Source organism: Zootermopsis nevadensis, unplaced genomic scaffold, assembly GCF_977971745.1.
Source record: "Zootermopsis nevadensis isolate Lab colony 2312 unplaced genomic scaffold, Znev_1.0 Znev_ptg000018l, whole genome shotgun sequence".
Classification (NCBI taxonomy): domain Eukaryota; kingdom Metazoa; phylum Arthropoda; class Insecta; order Blattodea; family Termopsidae; genus Zootermopsis; species Zootermopsis nevadensis.
In genome coordinates this window covers 1,046,226-1,070,597 of record NW_028259150.1, presented here as the reverse complement: position 1 = coordinate 1,070,597, position 24,372 = coordinate 1,046,226, and the positions used below count along the sequence as shown (strand labels likewise).

Below are 24,372 nucleotides of genomic sequence, written 5' to 3'. Positions count from 1 at the left end.
GACACAATATTAACGACACATGTAGAGAAACAGACGAAGATTTGCAAGGGTTTGATTGGACGTAGAAAGTTGACTGACCAAGAACAGTTGGCCTCTGAAAAGCGACGTAAAGAACTAAAACATCAGACATACTTAACAAATGAAGAAAAGCGATAAACTTATTGAACAAGAACAGAAGAGCAGAAAAAAACAAACGAAGACTTGCAAGGGTGGGGTTGGACGTAAAAAGTTGTCTGACCAAAAACAGTTGGCCTCTGAACAGCGACGTAAAGAACTAAAACATCAACAATAAACCGAAGAGAAAAAAATAAGATTTGCAAGGGTGGGGTTGAAAGTAGATAGTTGACTAACCAAGAACTGTTGGCCTCTGATCAGCGACATAAGGAAGTAAAATATCTGATTACAGGAAGCGCTCCGAAAGGATTAGCCATCGTTGTCGTCAAAAAATGACGTCATCAACAATATCACCTTATATTTGTTTATACACGGGGGTTAGTTTAGTGTCTTACTCAAGATTTTAAAACGCAACCAACCCCCTTCGACGGGTTGGTCAAGTGTTTAAACACCCCATTCGGGGGGGTTAGTTTAGTTTCTTACTCAGGGGTTAAAACACTTGAATGAGACACTAAACTAACTCCCCTTTGGGACTAACCAAGGTTTGTTGCGTTTTATAAACTTGAGCTCCGATATATTACGATTACGAAAACTATTATGAAAACTGACTTTATAATCGATTTTAAGACGAAGATTTGCAGGGGTGGGGCTGGACGTAGAAAGTTGACTGACCAAGAACAGTTGGCCTCTGAACAGCGACGTAAAGAACTACAACATCAGACATATTTAAGAAATAAAGAAAAGCGAAAGAAGACTTACATTGATAAACGAGACCATATTAACGACACATGTAGAAAAACAGACGAAGATTTGCAAGGGTGGGATTGGACGTAAAAAGTTGTCTGACAAAAAACAGGTGGCCTCTGAACATCGATGTAAAGAACTAAGACATCAGATCTATTTAACAAGTAAGGATAAGCGAAAGAAGACTTACATTGTTAAACGAGACCATATTAACAACACACGTAGAAAAACAGACGAAGATTTGCAAGGGTGGGGTTGGAAGTAGATAGTTGACTAACCAAGAACAGTTGTCCTCTGAAAAGCGACGTAAAGAACTAATCCGTCAGACCTATTTAACAAATAAAGTACAACGAAGGGAGAGTTACATCGATAAACATAGAAAAACGTATACAACAAGAACAGAAGAGAAAAAAAGAAAAAGATAAAACAGACGAAGATTAGCAACGGTGTTGCTGGACATAGAAAGTTGACTGATCAAGAACAGATGGCCTCTGAACAGCGACGTAAAGAACTAAAACATCAGAACTATTCAACAAAAAACAGAAGAGAAAAAAAGATTTGCAAGGGTGGGGTTGGACGTAGATAGTTAACTAATCAAAAACAGTTGGCCCCTGAAAAGCTACGTAAAGAACTAAAACATCAGATTACAGGAAGCTCTCCGAAAGGATTAGCCATTGTTGTCGACAAAAAATGACGTCATCAACAATATCACCTTATATTTGTTTATACAGGGGTGTTAGTTTAGTGTCTTACTCAAGATTTTAAAACGCAACCAACCCCCTTCGGGTGGTTGGTCAAGTGTTTAAATCCCCCATTCGGGTGGGTTAATTTAGTTTCTTACTCAGGGGTTAAAACACTTGAATGAGACACTAAACTAACTCTACTTTGGGACTAACCAAGTTTGGTTGCGTTTTACAAACTTGACCAACCCCCCTAGAAGCTTCGAAAGGAGCGCCCTGCTCTAGTCTTCTTCTACTATAAAAATTTGTGATTTTCGTTGTCTTCAAAAAATGACGTCATCAACAATGTCAACTATAAACAAAATCGCATTGTTGTGGAACACAACGATGCCGAGTACAACGCAACAACGCCGAGTAAACAAATAATGCTTCACAACAAAAACTATCAAGCCAGTCGCATTATCACTGCTTCAGAAGCAGCACATCGTCTCCGAAGAGCGACATAAAACTATTTAAGAAATGAAGAAAAGTGAAAGAAGACGTTACCAACACCAAAAAGGTAATCTGATACTAATAATAATATTCATCCAAGTCACACTGCTCATTCAAGGGTTAAAACACTTGAATGAGACATTAAACTAACCCCCCGAAGGGGAGTTAGTTTAGCGTGTTACTTAAGATTTTAAAACGTAACCCCCTCTTCGGGGGAGGGGGTTGATCAATTGTTTTAACTTCCATTCGGGGGGGTTAATTTAGTTTCTTACACAAGGTTGGTTGCGTTTTACAAAGTTGACCAAATTTGTGATTCCTCGTTGTCGTCAACCAATTTGTCGTCAAAAAATGACGTCATCAACAATGTCAACAAATATTTGTTTACACGGCATTGTTGTTGAGCACAACAATGTCGAGTAAACAAATATAATGCTTCACAACAAAGAAATCAAAAAATATCAAGCCAGTCGCATTATCACTACTCCAGAAGGAGCACTTAGCATTCTTGAATATTGACTGACAGTTGGCCTAAAACATCAGAAAAGTGAAAGAAGACGTTATCAAGTATTTGAAGTACCAACTCCAACAACTTCAACAAGGTAAACTGATACTCATTCGATATATTACGATTACGGAAACTATTATGAAAACTGACTTTATGATCGCTTTTAAGACGAAGATTTGCAGGGGTGGGGCTGGACGTAAAAAGTTGACTGTCCAAGAACAGTTGGCCTCTGAACAGTGACGTAAAGAACTACAACATCAGACATATTTAAGAAATAAAGAAAAGCGAAAGAAGACTTACATTGATAAACGACACAATATTAACGACACATGTAGAGAAACAGACGAAGATTTGCAAGGGTTTGATTGGACGTAGAAAGTTGACTGACCAAGAACAGTTGGCCTCTGAAAAGCGACGTAAAGAACTAAAACATCAGACATACTTAACAAATGAAGAAAAGCGATAAACTTATTGAACAAGAACAGAAGAGCAGAAAAAAACAAACGAAGACTTGCAAGGGTGGGGTTGGACGTAAAAAGTTGTCTGACCAAAAACAGTTGGCCTCTGAACAGCGACGTAAAGAACTAAAACATCAACAATAAACCGAAGAGAAAAAAATAAGATTTGCAAGGGTGGGGTTGAAAGTAGATAGTTGACTAACCAAGAACTGTTGGCCTCTGATCAGCGACATAAGGAAGTAAAATATCTGATTACAGGAAGCGCTCCGAAAGGATTAGCCATCGTTGTCGTCAAAAAATGACGTCATCAACAATATCACCTTATATTTGTTTATACACGGGGGTTAGTTTAGTGTCTTACTCAAGATTTTAAAACGCAACCAACCCCCTTCGACGGGTTGGTCAAGTGTTTAAACACCCCATTCGGGGGGGTTAGTTTAGTTTCTTACTCAGGGGTTAAAACACTTGAATGAGACACTAAACTAACTCCCCTTTGGGACTAACCAAGGTTTGTTGCGTTTTATAAACTTGAGCTCCGATATATTACGATTACGAAAACTATTATGAAAACTGACTTTATAATCGATTTTAAGACGAAGATTTGCAGGGGTGGGGCTGGACGTAGAAAGTTGACTGACCAAGAACAGTTGGCCTCTGAACAGCGACGTAAAGAACTACAACATCAGACATATTTAAGAAATAAAGAAAAGCGAAAGAAGACTTACATTGATAAACGAGACCATATTAACGACACATGTAGAAAAACAGACGAAGATTTGCAAGGGTGGGATTGGACGTAAAAAGTTGTCTGACAAAAAACAGGTGGCCTCTGAACATCGATGTAAAGAACTAAGACATCAGATCTATTTAACAAATAAGGATAAGCGAAAGAAGACTTACATTGTTAAACGAGACCATATTAACAACACACGTAGAAAAACAGACGAAGATTTGCAAGGGTGGGGTTGGAAGTAGATAGTTGACTAACCAAGAACAGTTGTCCTCTGAAAAGCGACGTAAAGAACTAATCCGTCAGACCTATTTAACAAATAAAGTACAACGAAGGGAGAGTTACATCGATAAACATAGAAAAACGTATACAACAAGAACAGAAGAGAAAAAAAGAAAAAGATAAAACAGACGAAGATTAGCAACGGTGTTGCTGGACATAGAAAGTTGACTGATCAAGAACAGATGGCCTCTGAACAGCGACGTAAAGAACTAAAACATCAGAACTATTCAACAAAAAACAGAAGAGAAAAAAAGATTTGCAAGGGTGGGGTTGGACGTAGATAGTTAACTAATCAAAAACAGTTGGCCCCTGAAAAGCTACGTAAAGAACTAAAACATCAGATTACAGGAAGCTCTCCGAAAGGATTAGCCATTGTTGTCGACAAAAAATGACGTCATCAACAATATCACCTTATATTTGTTTATACAGGGGTGTTAGTTTAGTGTCTTACTCAAGATTTTAAAACGCAACCAACCCCCTTCGGGTGGTTGGTCAAGTGTTTAAATCCCCCATTCGGGTGGGTTAATTTAGTTTCTTACTCAGGGGTTAAAACACTTGAATGAGACACTAAACTAACTCTACTTTGGGACTAACCAAGTTTGGTTGCGTTTTACAAACTTGACCAACCCCCCTAGAAGCTTCGAAAGGAGCGCCCTGCTCTAGTCTTCTTCTACTATAAAAATTTGTGATTTTCGTTGTCTTCAAAAAATGACGTCATCAACAATGTCAACAGATAATTGTTTACTCGGCATTGTTGCCGAGTACAACACAACAATGCCGAGTAAACAAATAACGCTTCACTACCAAGCCAGTCGCATTACCACTGCTCCAAAAGCAGCACATCGCATCGCTTTATTGAAAATTGACTGACAGTTGGCCTAAAACATCTGAAAAGTGAAAAAAGACGTTATCAACTATTCGAAGTACCAAATCCAACAACTGCAACAAGGTAAAGTGATACTAATAATACTACTCATATATACTCGATACATTACGATTACGAAAACTATTATGAACGATTTTAAGACGAAGATTTGCAAGGGTGGGGCTGGACGTAGAACGTTTACTGACCAAGAACAGTTGGCCTCTGAACAGCGACGTAAAAAACTAAAACATCAGACCTATTTAAGAAATAAAGAAGAGCGAAAGAAGACTTACAACGATAGACGAGACCATATTAACGACACACGTAGAAAAATTTATTCAACAGAAGAGGGAAAGAACTCGCTGAAAAGCGAACTATTAAATTAGTAATGAAGAACCAAGAAAGACTGCTAATAGCAGCACATTTTAAGAACGACGAACATCAACAACATTATCTCGGACCTATGAACTATGACTGTATTCATTGCAAAGCGCTTCACTGGCTTGATGAATCGACTCAACGTTCCAGTAAATCGTTTTATGATTGTTGTGCACATGGAAAGGTTGTGCTTGATTCGTTGCCTGAATACCCAGATGAACATAGAAAACTCTTTTCTCTTCGACATTTTCGCAACAAATGTCGTGTTTACAACAACATGATGGCATTCGCATCATTTCAAGCGAAGCTCATGGACTTCGGAATTAGTCGATCAGGGCCATATTGTTTTAAATTGCATGGCCAAATTTATTATAACGTGAATGCGGCATCTTTTCCGAAAGATAATGAGAATGCAACTTTTGGTCAACTATTTATGATCGACGAAGAAGAAGCCGTCAAACAAAGAATCGAAAATGCACGTCAGAATTCGAAAGGCGACACCAAAGATGACATCAAAGAAGAAATTGTCACGAAATTAACTGATATAATTTCGCGCATTAACGTCCACGCAGAATCCTATCGCATGATGAACTACCAATACAATCTTGAAAAAGAAAACGCTGAACGTAACAACGAGCCTGAACCAGAGCTTAACTTGGTTATGTCGATGTTTCCTGGAGACGAGAAAAACAGGTACAATCCGAAAGGGAGCAATGACGTCGCTGTTGTGTGTCCTAAAACTGACGACGGTGACATTCCTGATTCGTGTGTTGTTGTTTATAGTACCAAGGAGCAAAGACTCAAACGTCTTTCGACAATGAATCCATTCGTTGAACCCTTTGTCTATCCCCTTCTGTTTCCTTACGGCACAATGCAATGGCATAAAGACTTCAAACTGAAAGATGCTAAAGTTCGTGATCGTTTAACACGAGGAATGTTCGCTCGCTATAGAATCGCTACTCGCGAAAAAGGAATTTAATCCAATCACAAAAAGTGGGAAACTTTTCCAACAATATTTGGTTGATACTGAAATTAAACGTGAAAAAGACGTTATCAACTACTTGAGGTACCAACACCAACAAGGTAAACGTGTAGATAAGTGCAGCAGTTTGAAAGCAAACTTGGAAAAGCTTGCAAAAGAAAAGAAGAAAAAACTCGGGCGCATTAAAGTTTTGAACTCATCGTTCGTTGGATCGCCACGTTACATGTTGGAACTGTACCAAGACGCAGTGGCAATGGTCGCTGCTTTCGGCACGCCGTGTTTGTTCATCACCATTACGACCAATCCTAATTGGCGTGAAATTCGCGAAAATCTCGAACCACATGAAACACCATCAGACAGACCCGACTTCGTTGACAGAGTATTCAAGTTGAAACTCAATCACTTGATGGATTTGCTGACCGAACATTCAGTTATGGGAAAGTCGCTTGCATACGTACGTAAATTTTTATAGTAGACTAGAGCAGGGCGCTCCTTTCAGAGCGCCTTGGGGGTGTTGGTCAACTTTGTAAAACGCAACCAACCTTGTGTAAGAAACTAAACTAACCCCCCCGAATGGAAGTTAAAACAATTGTTCAACCCCCCCCCCCCCCCCGAAGAGGGGGTTACGTTTTAAAATCTTAAGTAACACGCTAAACTAACTCCCCTTCGGGGGGTTAGTTTAATGTCTCATTCAAGTGTTTTAACCCTTGAATGAGCAGTGTGACTTGGATGAATATTATTATTAGTATCAGATTACCTTGTTGGTGTTGGTAACGTCTTCTTTCACTTTTCTTCATTTCTTAAATAGTTTTATGTCGCTCTTCGGAGACGATGTGCTGCTTCTGAAGCAGTGATAATGCGACTGGCTTGGTACTAAGCGTTATTTGTTTACTCGGAATTGTTGTGGTGTACACGACATTGTTTGGGAACAACAATGCCGTGTATAAACAAATATAAGGTGGCATTGTTGATGACGTCATTTTTTGACGACGACGAAATCACAAATTTTTATAGTAGATACAGTTACTGTGCAACATACCTATAATGATATTTTTAAACATTTTAAATATTAAGATAGTGTTACACTCATAAAGTTTCTGTACTAATTACATATCGAGGAAGCATTTGTTAAATATATTTAAAGTTACACAAGTTAGAAAAAAATAAAATTGCAAGCCCTTTAAATACTGAATTTCTCACAGGCATTACTGTTAATTCTATGGCTTGGTGTTTACATAGCAAGGGCATCACACCAGAAGGGCATGTTAACAAAATTACTGATTCACGAGATATTAAATTCTTAAGCCTGTTTAGTTGTTTACGTGACTGGGATATTTGTGTCTCTGTAATATGTTGGTATCGTCTGTGGTGGTAATTGTGGGCAGTCACGTTGGTTAGCAGTGTAGGGATGCGTGTTGCGTAGCGTCTGGCGTTAAGTTGATTTTTTTGCTGTATGTTAGCTTTGACTGCGCCTTTTCGGTTGTAGATGTGTGTAACGTATTTTCATTATTTTATCGTGTAAAAAAACAATGATTTCAGGAAGAGCATTGCATTTTGTGTTTAAAGTATCGGATAGAACTTTGACTGCGAAGTTCTATCGGGAAATCTTAGGCATGAAGGTAACTCCCTATACCTGACAACTGTATAATTTCTGGTTGGAATTATTCGTTAGAATTAGAAGTTATTAACATTTTATGTTGACTGCTTTAATAATACGATTATCCTATAATGACAACATCACAAAACTACCTATTACCAGTAACCAGATACTGCCATTTAAAATGAATTACATGACGTGCTCTACTGGGATACCAGTGTAGTTGTAGGTAGTAGTTTCCAAAACTATATGCCCTCCTTTTATATGTTTCTTGTTTAAGGTTCTGAGGCACGAGGAATTCAAAGAAGGGTGTGAAGCAGCATGCAATGGGTAACTATCACATACTTTCTAGAATTAAATTTTATCTGGGTGTATTTTTCCATCATGGTGACCAGTTGAATTATGCTTATCCCTGTTTGGTTTAGTATCTGTAAGTACACTTTCCAAATCTCAGTAACAAGTGTGTGTGTTCTTGGTATTTTAAAGTTGGTGCTCAAAATTAATTATTTTATCTGTTGGTCCACTGTTTTTTCACATGGGACACAAAGCTTGAAGGAGTTTGATAATATGTTCTTTCCATGAAAACCGATGTACCCATTGAACCATAAGTCTAAGATAGTGATGTAATTTTGCATACATTGTGGTCCTATTACTAAAAATATTTGTCTATTGTTTATTCCCATCAAGTGGTTTTTGGAATACAGAGAGTTTAAAATCATCCGTACTCTGGTAAAAGTGTGTCTGTGAGGTTCATCTAATTTCTTTCAAAATGCAATTAAGAGTTCAATATAAAGCCTATGAAATTTTCTTTTATCCATTTATAAACATTCCTTACAGCTTTTAAAGTAGAAAGTATAAGTGGTTGTATGTTATGAAATTAATTGCAAAAAAGTGTCGGGATTTATCTGAAACTTGTCAGAAGTGTCAGCCAAATGTTGCTCTCAAATTGTGGAGAAAAAAATTCTGTAACCACAGGAACTTTGAAAGCTGTAATGAATTTTGTAAATAAATTGCACATTCTTGTAGGTTTTACATTATGCAATATAAATACCAAATTACACTACATGTTGAGATGGTCAGGTGTACATTTTACTTTTAGGTGTTTTAGTTTTCCATTTAGTGCTGCAGATTGTTTGTAATCACTGTCTTAGAACATTACTGTTTGTTGTAGGTAGTTTCAGTTTGACTTCACGTATATTATAGCATACTTTTGTGCTTTGTATGTAGTTTTGAGTTTGTTATATTGAATAATATAGCTCATATGCCTTTTTATTTTTCAGTCCATATGACAATAGGTGGAGTAAGACCATGGTTGGATATGGCCCAGAAGACACACATTTTGTGATAGAACTGACATACAATTATGGTGTTACATCATATGAAAAGGGAAATGATTTCTTGGGATTGACAATACGATCTAAAGAAGCTATAGAGAAAGCTAAAGCACAAGGCTGGCCTTTAAAAGAAGAGAGTGGACTACATGTTTTAGAAGCACCTGGAGGCTACAGATTTTTACTTATCAATGAACCCCAACCAACAGGCAAAGGTATGATATAACTGTATGATTCTTTCCATTCTGTCATGTAGACTTTTGTAGGGTAGTTTTCACTGCTATTCTTTCTTCCTGCGTTCCAAGAAATACAGCTTCATACAAATATTGGTTGTTGGGCGGTGTTGATCCATGTCACTGTCATGTCTGCATGGTATGAATTCAGTGGGTCAGAGGTTATGAAATAAGATGTATAAACATTACCAGGTAGTTGTCATGTATATTCAAAAGCAGGGTATGTGAGACCCTTAGGTGATTCTGATCTACAAAACTCACATTTTGTAATTGTTTAAGTGTGTGTTATTACAATGAAATGTATGCTAACCTTCAGATCACTTTTAGAAATATTATGCCCTCTTTTAAGTTGCTGTAAATAAGTGCATAGATGTATAAGAGACAAGGAGTTTCAAGCAGAAGTCACAAAGCTTATTTCTTGTTGTAGACTTGGAGTCCTACATATCTTGTGTTGTTAATTATAACAGATTATAGTAGTAGCTGTAGTAGTATTGCAGGATATACAGTACCTAACATGATACTTGTGTTTCAGAAAAGTCTCATGTAAAGATGAAATTGTGTTAGTTGGACACCATGTTCACATAAGAAGTAATGTAAGAGGGGAGTTTCCCATTCCAAATAACAGTTAATTGTGTTTTGTATGTATGTGTTATACATGGAAATCGTGTAGAAAATAAGAACCAATGATCACAGTAAGAGAAAATGGTAGTACTGTGGCAAAGTAGAGGACAGCAGAGATGGAGTCATTGAGGAGGTGAGGTGACAGAGGAAATTGAGTTCATTTGACCTCAGGGTGATTGCCAATGGCAGAAAATGAGTCTCTCAGTTCTTGTGGTCAGATTAATAAAGCAGGATTGTGTTTCTTCCAGTTGACATATATTCCATAGAATGTCACATTCTGAAGAGTTACTGTTTGAATTTTATTTTGGTTATAAATATATGTTTGTTTGTGAGAGTATATGAGGGTCATAAAAATGTTAAGTATGAGATATGTTTTCTAACTGTAAAATGTTTGGTTAAAGATCCTGTGGAGAAGGTAACCCTAGCCAGCTCTAATTTGCAACGATCAATTGATTATTGGAATGAAATTCTTGGCTTGAAAATCTATAGTCAAAATAACAAGAAGGTTGTTCTTGGATTTTCTGACAGTCAGACAAAGGTGGAACTTGAAGACATTGGTAAGCCTATATTGTTATTTAGTTGGTGTTTTTCCTCCACACAAATTACAACTACAGGTAGCCCTCGATTTACGCCGGAGATGCGTTCCTGGACGAACCGGCGTAAACTAAATCGGCATAAATTGAAACTCTTTTATAATGTAAATCAATGGGAAGTCAATGACATGTGTTCCCAGCACCCAAACATTGACGAGTGATATAATGACGTTACATTTAAACCTCTGAAATAACGTAAATAAAATAAAGGGAATTTAAAAAATATATTTTATACACTTACAATCGGCAATTCATTGGTCCCCGCGATTGACTGCGATTCTTTCATGTGATTGATGTGTACAGTCATCTCTGCTGTTATGCGATAGTTGCATTCATGTAAGACACTGTCCTATAGGAAATCGCGTAGTAAAAATAACCCCGGTACCTCCGCTGAGATTAAATTAGTCCTTTGAAAGTTTGAAGTGTCAGGAATGAAATTGCACAAGAGCAAACTCGCATATGCAAAATTTTGCATTTCACAAACAGCTTTTACCGATTCATCGATCTCATTGGAGCAAATTCACGTTAACGAAACATACGTAATCGCAGAGATGACTGTATTTATAATTTTTATGCGAAATCAGCGATGTAAGAATTACGATTTAGTATAAGAATCAGCATGAGGTACATTGTAAAACGTTATAAATAATAGTAAAATTTTGTTTTTCACTTTTTGGCTTGCTGCTTTCAAAATCGGCGTTATTCTGAATCCGCGCAAATTGAGGGCTACCTGTACAGTAAACTCCTGATTATCTCTGTGTGGGTTATCTTACACAAATGCAGATGTTGACGAAGCGTTTGACATCTTTCTGTGCCTTACTGGCTTGCTTTGGAAGGCAGGATTTGGTTTGGTTAGGGTCTGCAGAAGATATGTTTGAACAGTGCCTCTTTGTTCTGTTATTTTATGGTCAGTGTTGGTAGTGGGGTGGGAAGGTTTGTTCCATTGGTTATGGTGGTGGAGAGAGGGGATGCTACTGATGCTTGGTACTGGAAAGGCTTACCAACAAGAGCCCTTCCATCTGGAAGACAGGTGTACTGTCAGGTGTAAATTATCTAAAGAATGCCTTGTTGTGGAAATGTACCTGGAAATTGTAAACTGAAACTTGTAGTGGTTGGAAAAGTCAAGAAACCATGATTGTTCAAGGGTACCAAAGAAAACTGCATTCCTTTTCATTATTAGAACCAGAAAGGAGGATGAATGTATAGGGAGATTTCTCAAAGTAAATATCAGTTAAAAAATGTAAAGTAATTTATGTTTTGTGAATGTACCAAACAAAATATTTTGTATTATCTCTGTTTTTCACTTATTCATGGGTCTTTCCTTCATTAGCCTATCTATTATGGAGTTTAAAGTCCTGGTTAATCTGTAATTAATGTCAAACAGCTATTCTTATTTGACAATGTGTATTTTTTGTGCGGGTATGAAACTTGGACTCTCACTTTAAGCGACGAGTACTGATTGAGGATGTTTGAGAACAGCTTGCTAAGAGAATATTTGGACTTAAGATGGATAAAGTGACAGAAGGCTGCAGAAAATTGCATAATGAGGAGTTCCATAATATGTGCTCTTCACCAAGTATTAAGATGACAGAGTCAAAGTGGATGAGGTATGTAGCACACATGAGTTATATAGGAAATGCATTAAACATTTTGTTTGGAAAGCTGGAAGGAAGGAAACCACTCAGAAAACCTAAACATAGATGGGAGGATAATATTATGATGGATCTTGGGGAGGTAGGGTGGGAGGGTATGGATTGGATTTATGTGGCTCAGGATAGGGACTGGTAGTTAGCTATTGTGAACATGGTATGAACCTTCGAGTTTCGTAAACACAGTATTTCCTGAAAGGCTGAGCAACTGTTAAGTTTTCAAGGAAGACTCTGTTCATAACGTTGGTTGTGCCTTAAAAAAGACCAGAATATGTGATATAAATGAATAAAAGAATGACTACACAAAGTAATGAATGATTTTAATGCATGGTTGCCTTCCATCACCAGTCATAAGTCCTTTTATTATGATATAAAAATGGGTATAAGAAGACTGGGATATCTAGTTTGATATAGAGGTTAGGACAGTTGCATTATTGCTGTAGGAAGAGAAGGGTGACAACATTGGCAACTAAAAGATTTTAGTTGTCACTTTTATTTAATTATTTCATATATTACTTTAAAATACATGTTTATAATATTGCATACCTTTTTGCCTGTATGGATGAAGAGATTGTGATATATTTTAGGTACTGCAGTGGAGCATGCTAAAGCATATGGACGCATTGCCTTTTCTTGTCCTTTTGAAGAACAGCCAAAAATAGATGAAAAGATTAGAGCCAAGAACCATGCAATATTAACACCTCTTATATCACTGGACACACCAGGAAAAGCTACAGTGCGAGTCATCATATTAGCTGATCCGGTAAGGGTGGACAGTATTTTAGGTCACTGTATGGTTGAGTGGGTCTTAACATATGAATTTGTGCAGCTAAGATATTACAAAGATGGTACAATGAATTGGTCATGTATGTTAACTTCAGTGAAAGCCTTGGGCAGTGCATAATACATGTACCTGTATCCATGGGTCCTCCTTGCCCCCAAATAACATATGAATTGTCTAATTTTTACAAACATCTCTAGGAAAGTCACCGACAGAGTTTTCCCTGGCATATTTTTTAAATACCTGATATTAGTACTTCTAGGGACCACAAACTTTATTGCTACTTAATGTGGGATACTGACATTTTGTATACGTAGCTCTTTGAAATGCATGCCTTTTATTATGTCATATTTGTCTAAAACATAAATTAAAAAAACATAGCTATGATTTGAAATAATTTAATTTTGATAAATTTGTTGTTTGGTGGATGATTAGAAATATCCATATATTGTATGAAACTTGTAATTCATTTGAGAAATATGTCTGTAACATTGAAGAGAATTTTGTGTGAATGTTTGCCAGAGGAACAGAAACTAGTCATTACTGGGTTTTGTCTTATCCTGTCACTACTATGACCTTGTTTGGTCTTACATAAGTTTTAAAGCAATGAGATGGGTCCCTCCCCCAACTTTGTTTGCTAGGCAGTAAGTGCCAAATGTAGTGCTACATTCCAACTCTGGACAAGTTTAATTTTCAAACATTGTAATTGATTGTTCCACCATGACTTGGTCATCAGAGCTTCATCAGTTTAAACGTTATACCACAAGAGTGATCAACATTGCAGTGAGGGAGGGAGTTTATTTTTTATAATTTCATTATACTGGTAGCAGGTTCCCCTTAAGTCTGGGCCCATAGAACTTGGTTATTTAGTAGGTAAGAAAAACGTTGCAAATTGTGTTTTTCTGAGTTTAAGTGTTGGCATTTTGTTGCCAATGATGAGCTCTTACAGTGCCACATTCTTTACATTATCAGTAACAGAATGTTATGGCCATGATGACATGACAGTGAAAGGGTGATATTTCTCCATATTATTGGGAAACAGTAATGAAGGGGAGAAAGGTATTACAGGAAACACAAATAGTGAATAAAACCATTGTGTTTTAATGTACTCACACAATACTAATCCAGATTAGCAGTTATTTTCAGTCCCCACTTAAGACAATTCTGTGATAAAATCAAAACAGTTGCATTACTGACACAGTAATAGTTATTGTACATGTAGATTTTAATATTGAACTGCACAGCATTAAAAGAATTATGATTGTGATTTCTTTGATAAGTCTTTTGTATATGTATGCTACAAGTACTATATATGAAATTTAATTTCCTTGTAGGATGGTCATGAGATTTGTTTTGTGGATGATGAGGGATTTCGTAAACTATCTGAATTTGACCCAGAAGGCGAGAAACTGCTGGATCGATACATTGCAAAGGATAAATCAAGAGAATGAATGACAGTTACAAAGAAGCAGAAGGGCATGGTTGACGAATATTCTTTGAAGGCAGAATTTGCATTTAAGAGAAAAAAGATACCAATCTGATCTGCATAACATGTATGTAAATCTTGGTTATATCACACTAAATGTACATTGTAACACTAACTTGCCCTGTTGAATATTTTTGTAGTTTTCTGAAGTTAGTATGGGCTAGATATTCCATATTTTTCCTTTTTATGCAGCTATACCCCATATAATGTCACTGTACATTGCCAGTATTTTGAATTTACACTGTTAAGCAAATAGAATGTATATTTGGACATTTTTATTCTTCTTTATCAAATCTGGTATTAGTTTGTTATAATCATCTTTCTCACTTGTATGTTGTATTTTGTTTTATTTTTTTCCTTCAGAGTATTTAACAGTACTCAAGGTAATTCTTTGATTCAAGTGTTTTATGTGTATTTTTTAATGTGTAATAAAATATATAAAACATAATATTTTAAAGCCTTTTTCAGTTTTATTTGTTGGCAGTAGAAAAACATCCCCATTTACTACATTGGGAAAAATTGCTTCACTGTACATCATTTTCCTATACATTCTGTTTTTTGGACATTGACTGGAATATAGCTGTATATATATATATCTGTTGCTTTCTCCAAGAGAGGTAAAAACATAGACCCCTGCAAATGCGGGACAAATTGGAATAAAAAAAATGTATCTGTTGCTTATAGATGATATTTATACATATTGGATGTAAAGTGTATATTTTATTACTGTATTTGATAGTCTGTATTATTTAGAACATGTATGCCTTACATATGAATGATATTAACGAAACCTGTATAGTTACTGGTTTGGAAAAGAAGTGACAAAGTGATAAATATTCCTTTTTCTCCTTATAGCATATTTAAATTTTATATGGGTTATTGGTCATAATTATTAAATATTAATATAATAATTTCCCAAAGTTTTGTTACAGTAGTTTGTTCCTGTCACACTTATGTTGGACACTGTCTTGTCTGAGGTACACAGAACAAAACACATGGTGATCGCAACACAACTCCAAGCCTGGTGTGGATTAAGGTGTTTGCCTGCTTTGCTAGTGTTTCATGATGCCTTTGGTTCACAAAATGTGGTGTAGTGAAAAAGGCTCAGTATAAAAATGCCACCAAATGTGTCAAAATTAAATTTAAAAAAATGTATTTAGTTATACTAAATATGCTCCCACAGACCTTTTGCTGTCTTTCTCCCCCTTGCCCATTCCATCTTCTCTTTCTGTTTTCATTCACGTAGCTGAAGCACAGTTATGTTGTGGCCACTATACTTGAGAGTTGGCTGTAATGTCATCTTCAGCTGTTGTCATTATATTGACAAGTTTTTAGTATTTCTTTTATTTTAAGGTTAGTGGTGACAGTTAAAATCAAACCCAGGACCTTTTCAGCACTAAGCTAGTATTCTGAGTACAATTAGCCACCACTTGACAGCAAAGGAATTTGAAATAGTTCTGTTGTCTCTATAGAGTTCAGTTTATTTATGGGATTATTCATTTGGCTTGATTTGCAGCTTGACCAGTTTATTTGCATTTAAACGGCCAGAATTATTCTATAGTGGCAATTCTTATGCAAATTGTAATGTACTGAACTTCAGGTTTTCACAGCGGTGAGTATGAAGATTTCTGTCTTCTGGGTTGTTGCGCTGTGTAGACTGGTCATCGCCCTGATGATGGAGGCAGTATGACCTCTGAAACGTTGGTTAACATCGACCAGTCTACACAGCGCAACAACCCAGAAGACAGAAATCTACTGAACTTCACTTAGTATCTTAAGTGCTTATAGCAGTTGTAATGGAATATTATGTTTGGGACAAAATCATTATTATGTTATTACTTGTGATTATAGTATCTCAATCTTTGTAGCTGCCAAGTGGGTAGCATACCAATTTCCTGCACATCCACATCACTTATCACTTGGTTCAGAGTCATTACAGAATGTTATTTTTCCTTTAAAGGAGGGACAACTGTGTGCTATGACTCAGGGGTAAGCAAACTGACTTAAATTATTGTTTTTGCTTGTGATCCTTTATCTTGCATTCTTTATATAAGCATGTTAATTTTAAAGGAAATACCTAACCTTACATTTATTTAAATCAAATTTTACAAGTTCAAAGTACATTTTCTATGTTGATTGTCGTCTTACAGGGTTCTGACAGTGTAGTCTTGAAGATGGTTATCATTGTTGCTCTGAAACATGGCATCACAACCCAGAAGTCCATAATCAACATCATTGCTGTGAGAATGTTGAATCTCAAGTACATTTTTATGATGTGACCATCATTTCTCTTCGACTATAGACACGAGTCATCTCACTGTATCTTTCTATACTATATTATACTCTACTTACTATACTGCACACCCTAATTTACTAGACATGGCAGTACACCAAAACAACTTTTCCTCAGAACATAACACGTTGAATAAAACCATCTGTGATAAACCGTTGTGTCTGTGTGTGAGTGAGTGAATCATGAATTCTGATTCTGAAGGATATTTCCTTTTCTAACTATAACATACAAATATAAAATTTATTTTAAAAATTTGTGGCTTACCTGAAACCTTGTATGGGCACATTGTTTGCAGAACACTGCTGTACTGTTTGCCAGGGTATCTGGACAAGACCTAGACTATTTTCATTTAAGAACATACCAGTGTCTGTTACTGTCATTAGTGTGTGTTCCTAGCCTACTTTTGCATTAGTGGGACCAAAACTGTGGCAGTTTAACTAAATTATGGGTTGATACGATATGTGAATTTTGTGGAGTCTTTATCATTCAATTCTACATTTAAAGCTTTCATAATCATGTTGAATGCCCGTTTCTTTCAGCATAGAACTACATGCCAAACCGCCTCAGCACTTTTATTTTTAGAATTACACCCATGATTGTTATTGCTTATTAGTTCTAGAATTATTTTCCTAATGTGTTAACAGTTAAATATATGATCCCCACTAAGATGTGTTACAGGTTCAAATATTTGGTGGACAAAATAAAGGTTCAGTATTACAATTTCTACATATATTATTCTGAATATTCCTTGAAGCTATTTTTCTATATGACCTTTGAACTTGAGGCATATAGTAATTTTCTTACTTTCCGTACTTGTTGACCCCTTTACCACTTTACTTGTCTTTGCGTTCTTGGCATAAGAAAGTAATGAACCAATTTTGAGGTCGGACTGCCCATAGAGCAGTATTCCATTTACCAGAGGATATATTATTTAAGATGTAATGTGCATCTTGACTTGAGCTCTGGCCTACAGTACACATGTGATGTATTTATACAGGATGAGTCAGAAGTATGTTTACAAACTTTGTATGCGTGTTCCAAGATCAAAAATAAGAAAAAATGTTCCTGTGAACATGGGGTCGCAAATGTTTCATTTTTGAAATAATAGCCAAAAATAATTTTCAATGTACAGTAGGGCCCCGCTTTTCGGCGCTCCGCTTTACGGCGCTCAACAGCTGAGTCAGAGAAGTGCGTCCGGCGCCATTTTCTCGTCGCTGATTCAGTCTGTTTACAGATTTTGTGCGCTCCGCGTCTCCATATTTCTGGCAATTTTTCAAAGTTATTACAAACTGTATATTTACGTAATATTTTTGTGTTACTACAGTGTAATTACAATGGCGTCTAAGGGTAGTAGCGATAAAAAGAGGAGTCGTAAGCCTCTTACTTTAAATGCCAAGTTAGATATAATTAAACTTCGTGAACAAGGCATGTCTATGGCCGAGATAGGACGTAAGCTAAGCCTAGCTCGCCAAACTGTTAGTGCAATCGTGAACGCTAAGGAGAAAGTGTTAAATGAAATTAAAAGTGCCACACGAATGAACTCTAATGTCATAAGAAAAAGAGATAGCCTTATTGCTGACATGGAAAAACTTTTAGTTGTGTGGATTGAAGATCAAACGAGCCACAATGTGTGTACTACTGATATTCATTTTACTTTCATATCGTTTTCTTAGGCCTAGCGCTATTGTGCACTTACTGTATGATAGTGTAAACATCTTATTAGGCTTTGATATGCATTTGCAAGTGAAAAAAGGCAAAGATCCGCTTTACGGCGATTTTCGCTTTACGGCGGGGGTCTGGTCCCTAACCTGCCGTATAAGCGGTGCCCTACTGTATGCCTCTATTGCCAAGTATAAGGACAGGGATGTTTCTTTATAACAGATGCTCAGAGGTTGCTCCTCCATTCTCCACACGAACACGACGTACACAAGACTGACGGATTCGTTCGTACACACCAGGGTTTCCTCGAATCATCTGGCATGCATTCTGCACACATTCCTATAGGTCGTCATCATTGTTTATGGGTGTTGCATAAACGATGGACTTCCAAGTGACCCCACAGATAAAAGTCCAATGGAGTCAGGTCCGATGACTTGGTGGCCATGTTACTGGGCCACCACGCCCAATCCATCGCTGAGGGTACTGTTCACTAAGATATCAACGCGATGGGAGAAGTGTGCTGGGGCTCTGTCGTGCATAAACCACATTTGTCTTCTTGTATTCAGTTTTACATCTTCAAGGATGAGCCGGGATAGCTGAGTCAGTATAGTGACTAGCTACGGGCTGGACGACCAGGGTTCGATCCCCGACGGGTGCAGAGGATTTTTCCTCTAGCCTCTGCGTCCAGACCGGCTCTGGGGCCCACCCAGCCTCCTCTACAATGGGTACCGGGGTCCTTTCCCGGGGGTAAAGCTGGCAGGGCGTGATGCTGACCACTCACCCCCATCTAGTGCCAAGGTCAAGGAAGAGTGGAGCTATACCTCCACTCACCCAAACGCCTACATGGCGTATAGTGGGACAAACTTTACTTTACTTTTTTTTACATCTTCAAGGCAAGTGTCTTCTTAAGAATCACTGATATGAAAGTCCTCTTAGACGCGATGGAAACGTGTGGACCAATAAGCATGTCGCCAACAATTCCTGCCCAAACGTTAATTGAAAATCTTTGCTCGAAGCTGGATTCACTTTGACATAAAGTCAATTCATTGAAATTTATTTTTGGCTATTATTTCGAAAATGAAACATTTGCGACCCCATGTTCATAGGAACATTTTTCCTTATTTTTGATCCTGGAACACACACACGAAGTTTGTAAACATACTTCTGACTCATCCTGTATATTTTTTAGTATCTTTCTGTTACTGTGAGTTGGAGATGCAAGTGGGAAATTCATTCCTAATGTTGGTGTGGAAACCTGTTGGAAGACTGAAGAAATAGATCTTTGGAATTGCATGTAGGCTGTGAGGAAAGTAACCATACTGAACATGGATCCGGGAGTGCACCAAAGTTTAAGCGGTGTTGAATTTTTTAGTTCTGTTACAGAGTGACTTTGTACAGTAACATTTATTTCCATACTGAGGTCTAATATCTTATATGGATATGTGGCCAAATAAATTTGGGCTAGATTCCGTTGACTTGGGAAACTAGTCAAGATCTGATTTTGCTTCTAAATTTTAAAAAATTGTCCATTTTTTCCACTTGGAATTATAATGTAAAAAGTATTCGACTATATTTCTTTCCGCAGTAAGTAATGGCAAAAGGGTGGGGAAACTGAGTGTAGTGGTAGAAGGGACTTTCATGCACATGCATGATTTTTTGCTTCCTTGCAGCACCGCCAGATGCATCTGTCACTGCCAGATAGCGAAGTGGTGTAACATGTGTTCGTCACATTCTCGTTTTGCTCAAGACGACGGAACGCTTGGAGCAGCAATACTGCATCAAGTTTTGTCAGAAACTTGGGGATACCCAAGTGGAAACAATCCGCAAAATTCAGCAGGCTTTCGGCGATGAAGCAATGGGGGTCACTCAAATTAAAGAGTGGATCAACCGCTTTAAAGATGGGCGCATGTCGGCGGACAGTGACCAGCGTCCCGGGAGACCGTCAACGAGCCGAAATGCTGATGTCATTGACAAAGTGCAGATATTGATCATGGAGGACCGTTGTTTGACTGTCCGGGAAATTGCTGATGAGGTTGGGATCAGCAGAGGTTCCGCAAACACGCTTTTAACTGAGGATTTTGGCATGCGAAGAGCGGCGGCAAAATTTGTGTCCAAGCTGCTTTCGCCGGAGCAGCAACAATTCCACCTTGAGGTCGCGCAGGACATGCTGGAGTGCGCCAACAGGGATCCTGAGTTCCTGAAGACTGTGATCACTGGTGACGTGTCGTGGGTGTACGTATATGACCCGGAAACCAAGGTCCAGTCGTCACAATAGAAGCATCCAACATCCCTGAGGCCCAAAAAAGCATGACAGGTTCGGAGCAATGTGAAGGTGATACTGTTTTTTTCGATTACCGGGGTGTTGTGCATCATGAGTACGCACCACTAGGCCAAATTGTCAATAAGGAGTACTACCAAGAAGTCCTCCGTCATCTTCATGATGCAGTTCGGCGCAAGAGACCGGAGCTGTGGGAAGCACGCAACTGGCAGCTGCATCATGACAACGCCCCAGCTCATTCATCACACCTGATCCAGGGTTTCCTGGCCAAGCACGGCATTCCGCGGGTTCGCTAGGCTCCCAACTCTCCTGACATGGCTCCTTGTGATTTTTGGCTGTTCCCGAGAATGAAGACACCGCTAAAAGGCTCCCGTTTTGACAGCTGCGAGGACATCATACAGAATGCGACGGCGTAGCTGCACACCATTCCAAAACAAGCCTTCCAGAATTGCTTCCAGCGATGGAAGGACCGCTGGGCTAAGTGTGTGGAGTCACAAGGGGCCTACTTTGAAGGGGATTAGGTATTGTAACCCCCCAGATACAGAACTTTGTTTTCCCGGCCCAAGGTCGGATACTTTTTGGACGGACCTCGTATATAGTCTACATGTATAAGACCTGCAAGCAATGTGTGACAGTGCTTGAATGTCATGAAATCACTACAACCAACTACCAGTGTCTTTTTAACTTGGAAAAATTAATTTAAAACTGATGAGGCTTACAAATGAGATTTTATTTCCTTTTCCTTTAAATTTAAGTGTGGCTTGCTTACATGTGACAAATGTTCGCACGAACACAGCATTAAAAAAGAAACATGTCATTCCTGATCACTACCAATAAGTCTATAATATTCGTCATTATCAATTTCAATACGTAATGGTGATTTCTGTATTGGAATATGCTGCTTCATATTCTTCTTTAAGTTGAGCTTTGATCTAAGGTCTCCTCCTTCAAATCTTGAACTGTTTTTCTTTCCCTGTAACAGACAGTCTCGAAGATCAGCATAAGCAAGATCTTCATCTTGGAGATAATTTTCATCAGAATCACTACCACTCTTTTCTCGTTTCCAGTTAACTGTATCACCTGCTTGGTGTCGGTTCAATCTATCCCATACTGTTGAAGTACCAACACTCGCACCTCCCCTAGTTTTACTCTTTCCATCTCTATCTAACCTACTCCTTAGGTCATCATGACTCCTGGATATAGTATCCTTTTCAAAACCTTCAAAAGTTTTACTTTTCCACTGATTACTGTCTCTGTTTCGAGCATCTGATCTGGAGCTCTCTTGATGAACACTACTGCTTCTTAGCTTTCGTCTCCTCTCCAGATCTTCAGACCTTGTATCCTTCTCATGATGGTCTCTCAAATCTCTATTCTTCTTTATTCTTGACTGAGCCTGTACTTTAGCTTTGCGGCGTTCTATGCGAACCTCTTCCTCATCAGCATACATTCTCATACGAGGAATCTTGCTTCGTTTTGTCCATTCTGATTCCTCATCACTTTCATGCGACTTGGAAGCATCTGAATCAGACTGAAGTACTGGTGCTGTTGCTACTGTTCCAATACGATGAAGAATGGACCTGCCTTGCTGTTCATCAATACTTGGTTGTGAAGTAACAAGTGATCTTGGTGGCGGTGGCGGTGGCGGTGACTTTTTCAGCTCATATGATTCTGTTGGAAAAACAAAACAGTTTTATGAATACTTTTGTATATAATACATTCAAATTTGGGAAATGTGTTAAAAATTATATTACACAGAGCCATAATATACCCCACAGTGTAGTTTTAAACAGACTGTTAAGTATATATCAAGTTCTTTGTAAGTGTATTTATTCACTCCATTCACTATATGAAAAGCACAGCTCAATCTTCAAGCTAATTTTACCTGGTTTTCTTCTACTGTGATTTTTGTCTAGCTTGCTCCATGATTTTGCCAAGTTACCCCAGGGATTCTTTCCATCACTCAGAACTTCACTGAAGTCTCTTTCATCTCCTTTATCATCTTCAAAAACTTTAGAATTATGTTCATGCTGGTGATATCGCCGTTTTCTAGAAGATGGTGTTATTAAACCTTTGATTCCTGAAATTAAACATAAGTTAATCACATGTAATACCATTTCAGGTATCTTGTGTGTTCTTAGACCAAATGAATTCTTGTTAAATCAGACAGTGCAGATGGTACAGCTTGTCAGTTTTTGTATTCACTATTAATATATCCATGATAATGGAAATATTTACAATCAGAAAAGTACAAAGACTTGTTTACCTCCATAATTAGGGTTGCCATACTTTTTATAATATTCACTCATTTTCTCTGCTTGTGGCCGTTTCTTATCTGTCCGGGTTGAAAAACGTAACAGAATGCATTTGGCTTTTGGGTGGGCTATACCCCTCCTCCACTTTCCAGGTGGGATTGGAATTGGAATATCAGATGCATGAACTACATCACTGTCCACATTCAACTGAGATTCTTCCATGACCTGAGGAACAAAATAATGAGATCTCTAACTTCATTTTATTTATATCTCTCTATTCATAAGAGTATACTGTTGATAATACCTCCTTTACATTCTGTTCATCTGTATATACATGTCTGCTTGTTTCCATGACCATGATAATATCATCTCCATCTGGCTTCTCAATTTCTTGTACGACGACGACTTCCTCCTTTTCATTTTCTTTATCACTTTCCTTTTCCCCTTTCTTAAGAAATGGATCAGCCGTGGAATGAAATTCTTCCAAGCCTTTAACATGTTTAGAAAGTCCAATGATTGCCCTGGCTGCAGACAAATTATCAAGCCAGACCACATTACCTGAAGAATAAAGTACATATTTAGAGTGCCTCAGAAAAGAGAATTTGAATTTTACTTTACTACTGTGTTAACATAAAGTAACATACATGAGTAATCATTAATCCATTCGATGGAAGCAGGCCCATAATCTTTGAAGTAATTAAAAATGTCCTGGGTGCTCATGTTTTCTGTACCTCTCACATGCAATGTGTTCAGTCGGAAATGCTTTTCAGTACCATCTTCATCCTTCATGCCCAAACTGCAACAATTTCTTATTGTAAAACTGCACATATTCAGTTCCTAAATCTGCAATATAACTTACAAACTATTATACTACCTTTTATACAACTCAGTTACTTGCTCTTCAGTTACCGCTTTTGCATCTGAAGGGTCCAAACCAAATCTCTTTGCCCGTTCATCAAGTTTGATTTGTTCCTCCTTTGCAAAGATATCAACACCAGTCACAAACGCACCTCCTCTATTTTCATAGCGTTTCTCTCGGTCCTGCGGAAACACGTTATTTAAAACGAGACATGTTCCATTTATAAAAAATGTTTTTGAATAATATGTGAAAAAAAAATTATATACAGTACCCAGTTTGGTTCATTGGATGTTGACACTGCAAGCCCAAACACAGACGTTTTTACGTCTGTATCGGTATCTTTAGAGTCACTTAATTCGCCTTCCTCCGGGCCGTCTTCTTTAGATGTCTTGTCGTCTGTGATGTTATCATTATCGTCAATTTCCATTGCTTCATCCAAATCATTCTCTATTTCGATTTTTAAATTGGGCAACTCACTGCTTGATTCTGGAATCGCCATTTTAGACTACT

At 37.7% G+C, this 24,372-nt stretch overlaps 3 protein-coding genes across 6 annotated transcripts; 2 read left to right on the top strand and 1 right to left on the bottom strand.

Moving 5' to 3' along the window:
- Positions 1–2,516: 2,516 nt before the first annotated feature.
- Positions 2,517–17,536, top strand: LOC110827458 (glyoxalase domain-containing protein 4). 3 transcript variants are annotated; one of them, XM_087351024.1, is made up of 8 exons: positions 7,614–7,849; positions 8,108–8,157; positions 9,108–9,373; positions 10,414–10,569; positions 12,842–13,017; positions 14,370–16,133; positions 16,390–16,510; positions 16,672–17,536. In XM_087351024.1, exons 1-6 carry the CDS (start codon positions 7,760–7,762, stop codon positions 14,484–14,486), a joined length of 855 nt encoding a protein of 284 aa, XP_087207150.1. In that variant the 5' UTR covers positions 7,614–7,759; the 3' UTR covers positions 14,487–16,133; positions 16,390–16,510; positions 16,672–17,536. The 3 variants fall into 3 exon arrangements, with proteins under 3 accessions (XP_087207152.1, XP_087207150.1, XP_087207149.1); XM_087351026.1 differs by lacking the exon at positions 7,614–7,849 and adding an exon at positions 2,517–2,629 and having other exon boundaries at positions 16,390–17,536; XM_087351023.1 differs by having other exon boundaries at positions 16,390–17,536.
- Positions 14,503–21,460, top strand: LOC110827483 (protein GVQW3-like). Its single transcript, XM_087351029.1, has 2 exons — positions 14,503–14,588; positions 20,144–21,460. The coding sequence occupies exon 2, from the start codon at positions 20,329–20,331 to the stop codon at positions 20,746–20,748; it is 420 nt and encodes a 139-aa protein (XP_087207155.1). The 5' UTR covers positions 14,503–14,588; positions 20,144–20,328; the 3' UTR covers positions 20,749–21,460.
- Positions 21,461–24,361, bottom strand: LOC110827456 (uncharacterized). 2 transcript variants are annotated; one of them, XM_022059153.2, is made up of 7 exons: positions 24,134–24,361; positions 23,878–24,044; positions 23,648–23,799; positions 23,308–23,561; positions 23,015–23,228; positions 22,634–22,828; positions 21,461–22,419 (listed from the first exon to the last, which is right to left on the bottom strand). In XM_022059153.2, the coding sequence occupies exons 1-7, from the start codon at positions 24,359–24,361 to the stop codon at positions 21,566–21,568; spliced, it is 2,064 nt and encodes a 687-aa protein (XP_021914845.1). In that variant the 3' UTR covers positions 21,461–21,565. The 2 variants fall into 2 exon arrangements, with proteins under 2 accessions (XP_021914845.1, XP_021914846.1); XM_022059154.2 differs by having other exon boundaries at positions 23,317–23,561.
- Between the last annotated feature and the right edge of the window lie 11 nt (positions 24,362–24,372).